This window comes from Vigna umbellata, chromosome 2 (genome assembly GCF_029865625.1).
Source record: "Vigna umbellata cultivar VRB3 chromosome 2, Vumbellata_1.0, whole genome shotgun sequence".
NCBI classification, from domain to species: Eukaryota; Viridiplantae; Streptophyta; class Magnoliopsida; order Fabales; family Fabaceae; genus Vigna; species Vigna umbellata.
Window position 1 is genome coordinate 17,431,151 of NC_142166.1, and position 16,360 is coordinate 17,447,510.

At 39.5% G+C, this 16,360-nt stretch overlaps 1 protein-coding gene across 1 annotated transcript; it reads left to right on the forward strand.

The window, feature by feature from the left end:
* Positions 1-239: 239 nt before the first annotated feature.
* Positions 240-7,354, forward strand: LOC148203529 (uncharacterized). Its single transcript, XM_088107638.1, has 10 exons — positions 240-506; positions 621-737; positions 1,233-1,532; positions 1,638-1,733; positions 1,778-2,462; positions 2,829-3,700; positions 3,937-4,189; positions 4,919-6,271; positions 6,925-7,103; positions 7,331-7,354. Exons 1-10 carry the CDS (start codon positions 240-242, stop codon positions 7,352-7,354), a joined length of 4,146 nt encoding a protein of 1,381 aa, XP_087963764.1.
* Positions 7,355-16,360: the final 9,006 nt, after the last annotated feature.

A 16,360-nucleotide genomic window follows, 5' to 3' on the forward strand; every position in this document is an offset into this window, starting at 1 on the left:
CAGTATTGTCATCGTTATCTTGTGATTTCCACTTATCACTAGCATGCATCATGTTTTCTTTTGTTTTGCATTTTTCATTTTCATCTAATTTTATAAAAATAATCATCAGTACAAGTGAGAGAACAACGACAAATTTTCCACGACATCCGTACAGGACCAGAGCTAACTCGAAGGTCATGGAGAATTGGGAGCAGTCACACGAATCTATTAAGGCTGATGTCAGCCAGTTGAAGGAACAGATGGCCCAGATTTTGACAGCTCTTGAAGCCCTGAAGACTACGGGACGGTCGACGCCTGCGCAAGTTGAGGGAAGTGCTCAATATTACCCTCTGTTGTTCAATACGGGGAGCCAATCTGTTTCGTTCCCAATGTATGGATTACCCCCAGATTACACTCCACCTATGGGAGAATACACAGAAGGGGAGCATGCTTCATTCTCTTTCCCTACCACTGCCAACGTACCGCCAATTAGTACTCAGGGACCTGTTGTAATGTCCGCACCTATGGTAAGTGAAGGAATGAATGCAAACATGTCTGATGGAATACGAGTAACTCCGGTGCCTCATGTGATTACCGGAGAGGGCTTTTCTACTAGGGCTGCGCCACATACTTCGTTTCAGGGGGTAATTAGTAATGTCGACGGAGCAAAGGATAAACTGGATAGCTTGGAGGCAAGATTGAGGGCTGTTGAGGGATTTGAAAGTTATGGGTTCGGAGATGTTGCCAGATTGAGCTTGGTTCCTGGCGTCAAAATACCACATAAGTTCAAGGCGCCAGATTTTGAGAAGTATAAGGGAAATACATGCCCTAAGAGCCATCTGACCATGTTTTGCAGAAAGATGGTTGCATATGCTTATGATGAGCAGCTGCTCATCCATGTTTTCCAAGATAGTTTGGCTGGAGTGACATTAAACTGGTATACCCATTTGGAGCCCACTCGAATTCGTTGTTGGGCGGACTTGGCTGATGCTTTTGTGAAACAGTACATATACAATACACATGTTGCGCCAGATCGTTTACAGCTGCAAAACATGTCGAAGAAAGACAACGAAACTTTTAAGGAGTATGCTCAACGGTGGAGGGAATTGGCTGAACAAGTTGAGCCACCTTTGTATGATAGAGAAATGGTGGCAATGTTTGTAAATACGCTCCAACCACCATTTTATGAACATATGGTGGGAAATGTATCTTCAAATTTTGCTGATATCATTGTGATAGGCGAACGAATAAAGATCGGGTTGAAAAATGGGAAGATTGCATATGGCTCGTCGATGGTTGCAAATTCCAAAAAACCCAGTTTCAACTCAGGAAAAAGAAAGGAAGGAGATGTGCATGCAACATCTTCAACCCCCGTGTGGAGAGGTCAGGCTCCCACTCATAACTATCGACCATACTGGGGTCAACATCCACATGCAGCTAACGTGTCATTTGGTCATCAAATTAGGCCTCAACAACAACCAGGGTACTATCAACCACAATACATCCCGACGAATAATTGGAGGGGAGGGGCAAATGTAGGTTCCAATATGAATGTGGGTCCAAATACTTATCCAAGAAGGAACCAGGAAAGAAATTATGTTAACTTTACCCCAATTCCTACAACTTATACGGAATTATTGCCTCATCTTATCAAACAGGGTCTGGTTGTCATTTGTCCCCTGAAGCCTTTGCAGCCTCCGTACCCAAGAGGTTATGATGCAGATGCAAAGTGTAGTTATCATGGAGGGCCGTTGGTCATTCCACTGAGAGGTGTTTGGCTTTCAAGCATAAAGTGCAGACTCTAATTGATTCTGGGTGGTTAAAGTTCCAAGAAGATAAGCCTAGTATCGAGGCCAATCCTTTATCTAGGCATGGAAGTGCTTCGACGAATGCTGTCGAAGTGAAAGAACATGAGCTGGTGAGAAATGTGAAAGAAGTCAGGAGCTCTAGGAGGTTTATTTTGGAGGCGTTGCTGAAAGTGGGTATCTTGAAGGGCGATTATGATGAGAGTATGGCATGCGCGCTCCACCCAAATGTTGAGCACTCTATTGAGGAGTGTGTTGAGTTTGAAGAAATTCTGCAAGACCTGCTAGATCGTGGTCTGATGCAAGTACGCTACAAGAGTGAAGAGGGAGATGTATTTGCACAAACTGGTGATGACTCCGGCATGATTTTACCAGAACCATTGGTGATTCGTTTCACTAGGACTTCCTCTATCCCACCAACTCAAGGAAGGTTGTCCGTTGTTATCCGTGTACCAGCCCCTTTTCCTTACAAGAACGAAAAAGTCGTCCCATGGAGATATGGGACACATGCGTCAGGCGAAGCACAAAGCGTTGATCCTGTCGTCAAAAACATATCAGGCATAGGTGGAATGACTAGGAGTGGTCGAATTTTCACACCACCAGAGTTGGCACGAGAAAGAGTTAATGATAAGGAAGCAACGATGGCCGCGAAGGCAAAAGAATTCTTAAAGGGGAAGGGTGTACAAACAGAAGAGATCCCCGACAAGGAAGAGAAGAAAGAAGTTTCTGAAGAGGAGGCTTGTGAATTTTTAAAATTCATACAACAAAGTGAATATAAGGTGGTGGAACAGTTAAATCGTATGCCTGCTCGTATATCCTTGTTAGACTTGCTCATGCATTTGGCATCACACAGAAAGTTGTTAATGAAGATACTCAGTGAGGCTCACGTGGAGCAAGGTATTTCGTTGAATAAATTCGAGGGTATTGTTGGCAATATTGTTGCTAATAATTATCTCACCTTTACGGATGAAGAAATACCTGCTGAGGAAAGAGGGCATAACAAGGCTCTTCACGTCTCTGTGAAATGCCTGGATCATGTTATAGCGCGTGTCTTAGTGGACAATGGCTCCTCTTTGAATGTCATGCCGAAAGCAACCTTGGAAAAGCTACCTTGCGAAGGAATGCATATGAGGCCGAGTTCAATGATTGTGAGGGCGTTTGATGGTAGCAAAAGAGAAGTGATGGGAGAAGTGGAATTACCAATGCAAGTTGGCCCGTGTATCTTTCAAATAACATTCCAGGTTATGGATATCCTACCAGCTTATAGTTGTCTGTTGGGGCGCCCATGGATCCATTCGGCTGGAGTTGTGCCTTCTACACTACACCAGAAGTTGAAGTATGTGATGGGAGATAAGCTCGTGATAGTATCAGGAGAAGAGGATCTTCTTGTGAGTGGGCCATCATCCACGCGCTACATCGAGGCGACTGAAGAAGCTCTCGAGACAGCCTTCCAATCGTTGGAGATTGTTGGAAATGCTTGTGTGGAACCATTTCCAGTAAATCCTCATCTATCATGTGCTTCTATTATGATGGCCAAGATTATGCTAAAAGAGGGCTATATATATGGGGAAGGTTTGGGCAAATATCGGCAGGGGCGAGCATTCCCTCTAGAAATCATTGAAAACAAGAACAGATATGGCTTGGGGTACAAACCTACCAAGGAAGACAGGAAAAGGATGATTGAAGAAAGAAAAGAACGCAGTCTAGCCCGTGCAGAAACACGAGAGCCCAACGAGAGCAAAATTCACATTGTTGACATCAAGGAAAGCTTCCGCAGTGCTGGGTGGATCAACACTGGCCAGATAGCAGCTGTGGAGGATGAAGACAGGCCTCAAAGTTCGAGCTTTGTGTGGGCTTGCTCCCCTGATACTCAACTCAGCAATTGGGAAACACTGAATTTACCTGTGATGCTTAATGTGAACAAAATGTAATAGTTTTAATTAAGCCTATAGTTTCGATTGGGGCTTTAGAACTGAGGTTTTGCGGATTGACTTTTTACTTTTCACTCAACGTGATAATAAAGTTGCATTTCATCATCATTTGGTATTTTTCTTTGTTATTTTATTTATTTATACTTTTTCATAAATTTAAATGATGCAGATGTGACAATGATTGTTTTGAAAATAACGATATCAATGTTCCTGATTTTGAGCACCCTATCAATAATACGGAAGATGATTTCGAAGATGATGTGGAATCCTCTCCAGAATTGTTGAGATTAGTGGAACAAGAATCTAAGGAGATAAAACCCCATCAGGAGGATATTGAAATCCTCAACTTGGGAGAGAAGGATGAGATAAAGGAAGTGAAAATCGGTACTAGTATGAAAACGGGAGTGAGAGAAAGATTGCGTGCCCTATTGAAGGAGTTTAAAGATGTGTTCGCGTGGTCTAATGACATGCCGGGTCTGGATACCGATATTGTGCAACATAGGCTCCCACTCAAGCCAGAATGCCCTCCAGTCAAGCAAAAACTAAGAAGAATGAAGCCGGAAATGTCCCTAAAAATTAAAGAGGAGGTCCAAAAGCAATTTGACGCAGGATTTTTGGCTGTGGCAAGATACCCACAATGGGTAGCGAATGTTGTACCAGTGCCTAAGAAGGATGGGAAAGTTCGGATGTGTGTTGACTATCGTGATTTGAATCGTGCAAGTCCGAAGGATAATTTCCCGTTACCACACATCGATACTCTGGTTGATAATACGGCCAAATTTTCGTTATTTTCGTTCATGGATGGATTCTCGGGATATAATCAAATTAAAATGGCACCGGAAGATATGGAGAAAACGACCTTTATCACGTTATGGGGAACATTATGTTATAAGGTGATGTCTTTCGGACTCAGGAATGCTGGAGCAACATACCAAAGGGCACTTTTTCATGATATGATGCATAAGGAAATTGAAGTTTATGTGGATGACATGATTGCAAAGTCGGAATCAGAAGAGGAGCATATTTTCAATCTAAGGAAATTATTTGAGAGACTGAGAAAGTACAAACTCAGGTTAAATCCTGCCAAATGCACGTTTGGAGTAAAGTCTGGAAAATTGTTGGGCTTTATTGTCAGCCAAAGAGGGATAGAAGTTGATCCTGACAAAGTAAGAGCGATAACGGAAATGCCTGCGCCTAGAACAGAAAAGGAGGTTCAAGGTTTTCTGGGAAGATTGAACTACATTGCTAGGTTCATCTCGCAATTAACTGCTACTTGTGAACCAATGTTCAAGTTGCTATGGAAAAATCAGGCTGTTGTCTGGAATGAAGATTGTCAAGTTGCTTTCGAAAAGGTCAAACAATACCTGCAAGACCCTCCTGTGTTGCGTCCACCTATGCCAGGAAGACCGCTCATTTTGTATTTGACCGTATTGGATAATTCAATGGGTTGTGTATTGGGTCAGCATGATGAAGACGGGAAAAGAGAGCATGCTATATATTACTTGAGCAAGAGATTCACAGATTGCGAACAACGATATTCGTCGTTAGAGCGAACTTGTTGTGCACTGGCGTGGGCTACTCATCGTTTAAGGCAATACATGTTGAGTCACTCTACTTGGTTGATATCTAAAATGGATCCTATCAAGTATATTTTCGAAAAGCCCGCTCTCACTGGAAGAATAGCTCGATGGCAGATGCTACTATCGGAGTACGACATTGTATATGTTACTCAGAAATCTATCAAGGGTAGCGCTTTAGCGAAATATTTAGCCCATCAACCCATTAGTGATTATCAGCCAATGCAACCTGAGTTTCCTGATGAAGATATCATGGCTTTATTTGCTGAGAACAAAGAGGACAAAAATGAAAAAGCCTGGATGGTATTATTCGATGGGGCCTCGAATGTAATGGGGCATGGAATAGGGGCAGTTCTTATCTCTCCTAAGAATCAATACATACCAATGACGGCAAGGTTGCGTTTTAATTGCACAAATAATATCGCAGAATATGAAGCCTGTGCTATGGGTATTCGAGCAGCAATAGAGTCTAAAGCAAAAATTCTGGATGTATATGGAGATTCAGCTTTGGTCATCCATCAATTGAAGGGAGAATGGGAGACTAGGGATACAAAATTAATTCCATATCAAGCTTACATCAGGGGATTAATTGAGTATTTCGATTCCATCACGTTTAATCATATACCGCGAGAAGATAATCAATTAGCAGACGCGTTGGCTACTTTGTCATCGATGTTTGAAGTTGATCAAGATGCAGAATTGCCAATGATCGAAATGAAGAGTCATGCGGAGCCAGCGTATTGTCATTTCATCGAGGAGGAGGTAGATGGTAAACCTTGGTACTTTGATATCAAGCATTATCTTAGGACCCGAGAATATCCAGAGAGGGCATCTGAAAACGATAAAAGGGCGTTAAGGAGGTTGGTTGACAGCTTCATTTTGAGTGGGGATATTTTATATAAGAGGAATCATGACATGGTTCTCCTTAGATGCGTAGATGCAAAAGAAGCCGAGTTGATACTAAAAGAAGTGCACGAGGGTACATTTGGCACGTACATGAATGGGCACTCAATGGCCAGGAAGATACTGAGAGCGGGGTATTTTTGGTTGACTATGGAAAATGATTGTTGTACAATGTGAGAAAGTGTGAGAAATGCCAGGTGTACGCAAATAATATCAATGTGCCACCCACGACCTTGAACGTGTTGTCTGCACCATGGCCCTTTTCGATGTGGGGAATAGATGTCATCGGAGCTATAGAGCCAAAGGCGTCAAATGGACACCGTTTCATATTAGTCGCAATCGACTACTTCACCAAGTAGGTTGAGGCTACTTCTTATGCTAATGTGACTAGAAAGGTGGTGACCAAGTTCATAAAAAGGGAGTTGATTTGCAGATACGGGCTCCCTAACAGGATCATCATTGATAATGCCACTAACTTGAACAACCAGATGATGACAGAGTTATGTGAGGAGTTCAAAATTCATCATCTTAATTCTTCTCCTTATCGTCCAAAGATGAATGAGGCAGTAGAGGCTGCTAACAAAAATATCAAGAAGATTGTGCAGAAGATGGTGGTCACATATAAGGATTGGCATGAAATGCTTCCTTTTGCTTTACATGGTTATCGCACTTCGGTACGAACATCGACTGGGGCAACGCCTTTCTCGCTTGTATATGGAATGGAGGCAGTACTTCCGTTTGAAGTGGAAATTCCTTCCTTACGAGTTTTAGTGGAAACCCAATTAGAAGAGGCTGAGTGGGTTCAAGCTCGTTTCGACCAGCTCAATCTCATCGATGAAAAAAGATTAACAGCAGTATGCCATGGACAATTGTACCAAAGAAGAATGAAGAAGGCATTTGACAAAAAGGTACACCCAAGAGAATTTCATGAAGGTGAGCTAGTGTTGAAGAAGATACTACCTATACAAAAGGATCATAGAGGCAAATGGACTCCAAATTATGAAGGGCCATTTGTAGTGAAGAAAGCATTTTCTGGTGGGGCACTAATTCTCACGAGAATGGATGGAGAGGAGTTACCATTGCCAGTTAATTCTGATGCAGTAAAAAAGTTTTACGCATGATGATTCCGTGATAGTGGTTGCTATTAAGGGGATGTTGATATTATCTTTAAAGCTTATTGTACTCTGTGTTTTTTTCACTAAATAAAGTTCACGTGATTTCATTCATATTTTGGTTGTTTGCATTCCATCTGAAATATTGCATGTCACGCTGAGCTGTTAAGTAGTCAAGTGAAAATGAAAATGAAAATAAGTAAACACGTGTTGATAAAAGCATCACAGGTATATCAGGTTGGTGAGCTCGGTCCTGGAGGATGTCGAAAAAGGAAAAACGAAAAAAGAGGTGAAAAAGAAAGGTCACATGTTGGGTTTGTTGTTAATAAAGTTGTCAAGGGCATAGTATTTTCAAAATGAAAAAATGAAAAAAAAAAGTTTTGAAAAATACCGTTGGTGAGTCCTTTCCTGGTTCAAGGCTTTGGGAATAAGAGGTGTTCTTTTCTTGATAAAGCATCTGCATTCATATTACTTGAACCCTAATTTTTTCGTTTCCCTTAAGACAAAGGATTGCCATACGTATAATATTGGGGCAGTTTTCATCATGTTACGTATCACCGATAATCCGTTGATCAGGGAGATATATATATATATAAAAAAAATAAAATAAAAATAAAATAAAAATAAAATAAAAAAAATAAAGGAAACAAAGCAAAGGAAAAATGAAGTTGATGTGTCAAACACTACATAGTTTCGTTTCAGATTTAAATTCAAGAGAAAGTCACACAAACAAGATTTAGAGTGACGTGTGGCCATTTTTCGTTATCCAATCGTCAAAAGCAGTTCATCCAATTGCACCCCTTTTGAGCCAAAATTCATAATTGTTTTCATCACCCTAGACAAGAATCATTAGCATATCGACGTCAACTTAAAAGGATACATCATAAGCATCCAAAGTTGAAGAGGAAATCTATAAAAAAAAAAAAAGAAACAGAAATGAAAAGGAAAGTATCATAAAGGACCACAACAGGGGCAACGAAAAGAATGATCCAAAGGGAAAGAAAGAAAAAAACAACAATGAAAAAATAAAGGATGCCTGAAGTTCAAATCCCTAAAGACAGTTGACTGGGCACCTTGCAAATGATTCTTGTTTAAAGACTTTAACCGTCAAACACTTATTTGGGCTTTCGTTATCCTTTCTTTCAAAACCCTTTGACCTTTAGCCACGGTACAAGCCAATAAAAGTCCACGCTGACTGAAGACTGTTTGTCCTAATCTTTCTCACGAATTTAACTTTGAAACAGAATGATGTGGTGAACGACACACTCAGTTTTATTTCCAAAAAAAAAAGAAAAAAAGGGTCTCCTTGTCAATCAAAGATTATCCAATTTGGGGGAATTCTTCATACCCAAACCTTTTCACTTTTCCAAAGCATACTTATTGTGCAAAATTGGGGCAGTATGGGAGCCCAACATGTTAATAGCACTTTCCCCCAGATGAGGAACCCACATACGTTAATATTTGCTCACGGAAAATCATTATTAATCTGCTTTTCATAACCATTTTTCCACATCCTACGGGGTTCAAGTTAATTTGGATTGCAAAAAGCGATAAAAAGAATTTTAACTCAGGGCTACACTTTCTTCCTGCTCATCAAAGGGTTTTTTATACCTCTCAACGTTGTTTTCAAGGAATGCGTTTTGAATGTACATCGTGTCGGATGACAATATTAACAATGGATTCCAAACATGGAATTTTCAAAAAAAAATAAAAATAAAAATAAAAAAAAATAAAATAAAAAATAAAAAAAAAAATAAAAAAATAAAAAAAAAATGAAAAAGTGAGAGTAAAAGAAAAGAACGAAATGAAAGTCTCATGTGTCTATGCATTCATGCACCATCATGACATAACATCATCTTAGAGAAAACGAGGAAAATTGTTTGCAAAAACTTCATGTTTTACTCGGCATTTATCAACTTTTCAAAGCTGCAAATCCAGGTTTTAGTTTTCTGTTATCGGCCCTCTGCGTGGCAATGGTCGGATTTAAATTTTTGTTCTGTGAGTTTGGCCCTCTGCGAGGCAATGGTCAAATCCAGGTTTTAGTTTTCTGTTATCGGCCCTCTGCGTGGCAATGGTCGGATTTAAATTTCTGTTCTGTGAGTTTGGCCCTTTGCGAGGCAATGGTCAAATCCAGGTTTTAGTTTTCTGTTATCGGCCCTCTGCGTGGCAATGGTCGGATTTAAATTTCTGTTCTGTGAGTTTGGCCCTTTGCGAGGCAATGGTCAAATCCAGGTTTTAGTTTTCTGTTATCGGTCCTCTGCATGGCAATGGTCGGATTTAAATTTCTGTTCTGTGAGTTTAGCCCTCTGCGAGGCAATGGTCAAATCCAGGTTTTAGTTTTCTGTTATCGGCCCTCTGCATGGCAATGGTCGGATTTAAATTTCTGTTCTGTGAGTTTGGCCCTCTGCGAGGCAATGGTCAAATCCAGGTTTTAGTTTTCTGTTATTGGCCCTCTGCATGGCAATGGTCGGATTTAAATTTATGTTTTGTGAGTTTGGCCCTCTGCGAGGCAATGGTCAAATCCAGGTTTTAGTTTTTTGTTACTGGTACTCTACTTGACATTGGTCATTTGGCATCGTGACTTGAATCATTTTGTTCGTTTTCTTTCATGATTGAAACCCAGACAAAATTAGTGTTTTTATCTTTACTTAGCTTCACTTAAATAATACGAAAAGATTAAATTTTCATATTATTTAGTAATATCTAAGTAAAGAGGGACAGCTGTCAACACTCAATTTTGTCCGGGTTGTAAAAAATGTGTTTTTATTGGTTTTTTTATTATTTTCCTTTTATTTTATTTTACCTTTTTGTTTTATTCTATTTTAATGTATTTAGATCTTTGCTTTTAATTCAATTTCTATTTTATTTCTTATATTCATTTTTGTTTTAATAGAGTTAATTAATCAAAATAATTGAAAAATTGAAAAATTGAAAAATAAAATTAAAATTAAAAATAAAGTAAAAAAATAAAATAAAATTGAAATAAAAAATAAGAAAATAAAAAACGTGGAGGAGGTGGGGTATGTGAGGCGTGTCTGGGGTGAGGGAGACCAGGTGGTTAGGAGGAATATTTCAAAGATTTTTGGAAGGAGAAAAGGAGGGGACAGAGTGAGAGTTTTCAGATTCTGATTTTTGGGAGTGGAAAGGAGGAGAACACACACACGGTAACCTTCATCTTGGATCATCATCCAGATTCATCATTGGCACCGGCAGAGAAAGAGAAGGGCCATAGGAGGTCACCGGATACAAGCAGTTAGCAACAACCGTAGAGCTCCGAGAGGTAAGCCTCTTGCTCACCTGTGTGATCATGTATGCTTACTGTATAACTGCCTTTTATGCTTATTCCATTTTGCTTATGCTACGGTGAGTCTGCCACATTCCCCATTTTAGAATCTTATAGCATTCGTTCATCCTTTTCCTCTAAGCATCAATCTTCATCCCTTCTTGACACTGAACCTCCAACACCATTCATCCATATTCACCCACTACCACAAGTCATATTAACACCCACGACCAACACATATCATCTTCGTCCCTTCCCTCTTCGTTTTCACCTCCAACATTTGATCTCAAGCACACTGACACAATTCCCTTTATGCTCGCCACCCCATCTTCATCCTTACCTCCCAGCCAACATCCATCTCGTCTTCCCCACGGGATACCACCTCCAGCATCATCACCGTGAAATCCCCAGCACCACCATTCACCATCACAAAACCCCTTCTTCTCCTCTCTTTTCTCCCATCTCGGAACCCAATCATCCTTCCCCCACTCACAACACAGTCATCAACAAAACCCATTCGTCTCAACTCTCAACCCAACTCCAACCCTCAAGATTTCCTACGCAAAGTTTTGATATAGCCATGGGAGAGTTTGAGTTAGCGGAGCGTGCCGCTAAGGTGGCGGCGGCAGCAGCGGAGAAGAGAACGAGGGAGTTAGAGGAGCGAGGGCTTGGCGCGGCAACCGGCAGGATCTAAGGCAGCCATCGGCGCACTAGCGGCGGTCGGTCTTGGCGGAGGTGGTGGCGCACGTGTAGAGGAAGCAAACCCCTTCTTGGGTTGCCGTTTTCAAACGGAGAAGAGGGAGAGAAGGTGGTGGCGTCGCGGCCGGCAGTGGATCCGGTGGCATTCGGTGTCGTCGGCGAGGCTATGGGATGAAGTGGGTGCTTGAGTGGTGGAGCGAGTATGTGAGGGAGAGAATTGGATCTTGGATGTTGAGTGCAAGTGATAAAATGAGAGGAAGGAAGAAGAACCCCTAATGAGTTTCTGAGTAAAGAAGCTTTGGGCCTAGGCCAAGAATTACGTAGCGCACCCCCACTGCCCATTCGCACCCCTGTTCCGTTTTGGGCTTCAGCCCATTCTGTTTCTGCAAACAAAAAAATAAAAGAAGAATTGGGCCTGAGCACACTATTTCGGGATGCACCTCTAGTTTCATCCTTACACCCCTGACAGATACAAAGTTGGAGAAGAAAGGTTTTGGCCCAAACTAAAGAGCTTCAATTTTACTCCGCACCTCTGGCTTTTATCTCTGCACCCCTATTCTTGTTGGGTTGTTTCTCTTGCTTTATTTTTATGCTTTTGTTTATTTATTTTTATTATTATTTGTTTGGTTATTAGTTTTTACTGTATGTAACCCCTTATGATAACCCCCACTCCTATATATGGTGTTTTATTTTTATTTATTTATTGGGCTTGGTTTATTTGCTGCACTCTAAACACAAAAAAAAGGGGGGGAGGGAAATATATATAAAAAGAATTTACAAAAGAATATACGTTTTAAAGGTTAAGCACACGTGTGACCGCTCGCGTCGTCCTTGTGCTAAAAACCTTTTCTTCTTTCTTAAATAAATTTACAAAAATATGTTTTAAAGGTCGAACACTCGTGAGATCATCCGCATCGTGCTTGTGTTCAACACCTTTTTCTCTTATAATTAAATAATGATATAAGTACTCGTGCGATCGTCCGCATCAGCCTAGTACTTAATATCTTCAATCTAAAAATTAAATAATGGTATGAGTGCTCGTGTGATCGTCCGCATCAGCCTAGCACTCAATACTCTTAAGTCTTCCTAAATAAGTAGATAACGATATGAGTGCTCGTGTGATCGTTCGCATCGTCCTAGTGCTTAATATCGTTATTTCTCTTTTAAAAAATAATTAAAAAATTTAAATATCATTCTAAAGATATGAGTACTCGTGTGACCGTTCGCGTCGGCCTAGTACTCATTACCTTCTTTTTCTCGAAAATTTCAGAAAAAAAAACAAATATATAAAATCTTCAAAAGCTAAAAACATCAACACTTTCAAACAAACAAACAATCTTTCAACCAGAACTACGTGATCCTTGATTCTCCATCAAAAGTGGAGATACGTAGGAGCAAGGCTAGTCCTTGACAGGTTCACTTCCCAAAATCCAAAATCATTTCAAAACAAATTTTCAATCAATTTCCAAACAAATTTCTCAAACAGCTTTAAAAGAACTACGTAACCCTGATTTCTCATATTGAATGAGAATACGTAGGAGCAAGGTCAATCCTTGTCGGGTCCAAAAAACTAAAAAATATATTTTGTTTATTTAGAATTTTATTTTAGGGGATAGTTAAACATTTTCAAAGCCATGTCATATTCGTGCATGTAGTTAAAGGTACTGCCTTAGGGCAGGCGTTCTAGGGTGCTAACACCTTCCCTACGCGTAACCGACTCCCGAACCCAGAATCTGGTTCTTGTAGACCATGCCTTATCCTTTTATGGTTTTTCCGTAGTTTTCCAGAATAAACTATGGTGACGACTCCAAAATCTCTTTTCAAAACCCGTTTCTTTTTGGATCGTTGTCCCGTCGCGATTCCGGTTTCGACAACCACTATCAACATAACATAACCTAGAGCATCTTTAACACTGTTGATGGATTGGAAAGTGTACCAAATCGCACAAGTAATATAAAATGGTGAGACCAAGTATCGTATCCCAGAGGACTCTCGGCACTAAATAGTCGTGTGATAAATTAATTAATTAAGACTTAATATAACGAGATCATTGGTTTGCGATGCAAAAACATAAAATAAAATATGAATGCAAATTGATCAATAGTAGAGTAACACAGAGATGAATGGATGTTGTTTAATATAAGATGAATATGTTGTTGGGGTTATATTTCACCAGGTTCCCTCTCATGTATATAAGAATTCCTCTTTATGCATTAATGTTAACGTAACTCACTAAAGCACTTAGAACCCAATCCCTTGGCTAATAAGCCTGCCTTAATTCCTAGTTCGTGCAATTCCTAGCGTTCCTAGAAAATTAAGTCTGAAGATCAAGAGCTTAAGACGACCAAGTACTCATACCCTCATCCTTGAGAAATATTACCCTTGGGAGAATTCAACAAGAACCTGAATTGTAAGGAACCTCCCAGCACTCATGCAATTCATAAATCATGCAACTAAATGAGTTAAATAGAGCAAGCATTAAAACAGATGAATTCCCTAACAATTAATGAAAAAAGCATATATGATTAAGAATAAATTCAAATACATGAGAGTTCACAAGGTTACATCATTCCTCAACAACAAATAGAGTTTAGTTCCCCATAGACATGGAGAAACTAGATGTACAATGGAAAAGCATGAGATAGTAAAACCCTAAGAGTAGAAGAGAAAGATTCCGCCTTTAGATCCGCCTTTAGAGAGTAGAAGAGTGTGTTGTTATGTTGCTCCAGCCAGAGATACAAAACCTAGAGCGCCTGGGTCCTTTAAATAAAGTTGGAAAAGAGTAGAAACAGGGCTCGGTCCAAAAGAGTCGAAATAGAGCAAAAACTGGGTCGGATCAGCAACGCGCGACGCTCGGGCGGCCAAATTGGCCGCCCGGGCAGAGGACGTCGATTTTCGGAAGGCTTGAGCCTCCAATTTTGCCCAAGCTTCGGGGATCCGCCACCTGGGCGAGCTAGGCCGCCTGGGCGACGAGCGTCGATTTTTCCACGCTCAAGCCTCCTACAGGTCGCCCAAGCTTCATGTGGTTCCCTCTTCTGGTGCTTTTCTAGGCCTTTCTGAGCTCTATATCATTAGCACTTCATCTCTACTTCCTGTATTAACTCATTTTCTATCAAAACAAAGGGAATTAGTCATAAAATCATCAAATTCAACCTCAACTCTCTTATTCACACAACTGAATAAAAAAGCATGAGTCTAAGCAAGTTTCAAAGTCAAAAATAGTGTATTTAGTATCAAAATTACATCACAGATAACGGTATTTTAAACCGTTATCAAATACCATGATCATCATCATAGATACACCACCCTCATGACTATCACAGTCATGAACAACACCATAAGAATTATCGTACCATAAACACCACAGTGAAAAAAGTCAGTCTCACTCTTAAAGCCCATTTGTAGCCTCCCCTACAGGACATCTATAGCCTCCCCAATAGATCATCTGTAGTGTCCCCTATAGATCATTTGTAGCATCCCCTACAATTTTGCTCGAGTAGTCTCGCAATCCAGCTAAGGAACATGTAATCCTGCCACACAAGGACAAAGAAGACATCATCACCGCCACACAAAGAAGGTTCAATACTCGAACATCATTCTCTTTTCCACAACTATTTGCATAACAGAATATCCTTCGCTTTTCAACAACCGATGCCAAAGGGAGCACCTATCTGCAGATAGAACTAGGATTTACTAAGTATAATAAGTAGACTTATCATCTACTCTCATGCTCATCAACCACATACCCAGGTACACCCTAACACTCACTTAGGCTTCAACCTCAACCACAAGTCAATACTGACCCTAAACATAACCACTAATCTCATTCTCTAATTATCATCACGTTCTACAATCAATTATAGTTGAAATTCTTACCACTAATCAAAGTACATTCTCAATTTGTAACAAAAACTCATTTAATCATATGAAAGTTCCTAGATTTAATCAAAGTAAATTCTCAATCAAACCTCGAAAACCTTGAACTCATATGATTAATATGCATATCGATTCAAACACCTTATGATGCAAAAATCATTGCTTTTAATATGATTGAGAGATGAAAGACATAGAAAAAGAATAACTCGCATCAATAATCAAAAGAAACAAATTCATTAATTCAACTTAACCTCAAAATCAATAATGAAATTACAGTGGAATAGCCCTATAAGCTTAGCCCTTCCTGAATGGAGTGAAACACATGGTAAAATAAAAGTGAGAGGAGTGGTGGATGCTTGCGTCCAGTGGAGGAGTTTGAGAATGAATGAGTTATGATTTCTGTTTCCCCTAGGTCTCAGGCTTGATTGGGTTTGGACTCTGAATCTTCTATTTATAAGATCTTTTATCTTATATCTAATATCTTTCAAATAATCAACAGATTTAATCAGTTTTTGAGAATATTTGATAATATCTTTTCTCGATTCAAAAAGATTTTACAAATATTATCTTTTGATATTTATATAGTTAAATAAGGTAATTATTTAACAATATCAAATAAACTGTCTTAAGATATATTTTCTCCAAATTATCTTTTAAAATATCTAATAGATTTAAACTTGCTCAAAATTACATTTCAATCCTTTTTCATTCAAAATTGCTTAGAAGTCTATAAATTTTCTCTAATTACACTTTAGCCTTTTCTTTCTTTTAAAAATTGCAAGTGAGCCCTTAGTTGACCAGATTGGACCAGCTTTGACCAGAGTTTAGCATCCAATGAGGGTCTATTTTGTATATTGGACATTTAAATTTAACCTTTTTAATCATTCAAAGTTAACTTCAGCTGCATCAACAAATGTTATAACATACAAGAATAATTTATGCGCTAAAAATCACTTTTAACGTCTTTTTAATTCTCAAACCCAGTAAATTCAATTGTCACAAATTCACTTTAAATCAATCATTTAAGTACAAGAATTTCATCAAAATTGTAAATTTTAAAGCATAAATGCAGACATAAATATGCACTCATCACATACATTACATCACTTGAATCGTCCAAAACCCATCATCATGCGGATTATAACCCAACAACCCTAATATTCTGCATATAATTATCATACCTTCTTTGTAACAG

What these genes read in the sequence shown, in the direction of transcription:
- LOC148203529 (XM_088107638.1), top strand. Translation starts at nt 240, where the DNA reads ATGGCCCAGATTTTGACAGCTCTTGAAGCCCTGAAGACTACGGGACGG. An exon ending in GTTATCATGGAGGGCCGTTG is followed by an intron (nt 1,734 to 1,777) that starts GTCATTCCACTG and finishes CATAAAGTGCAG; the next exon opens with ACTCTAATTGATTCTGGGTG. An exon ending in AGAATTCTTAAAGGGGAAGG is followed by an intron (nt 2,463 to 2,828) that starts GTGTACAAACAG and finishes ATCATGTTATAG; the next exon opens with CGCGTGTCTTAGTGGACAAT.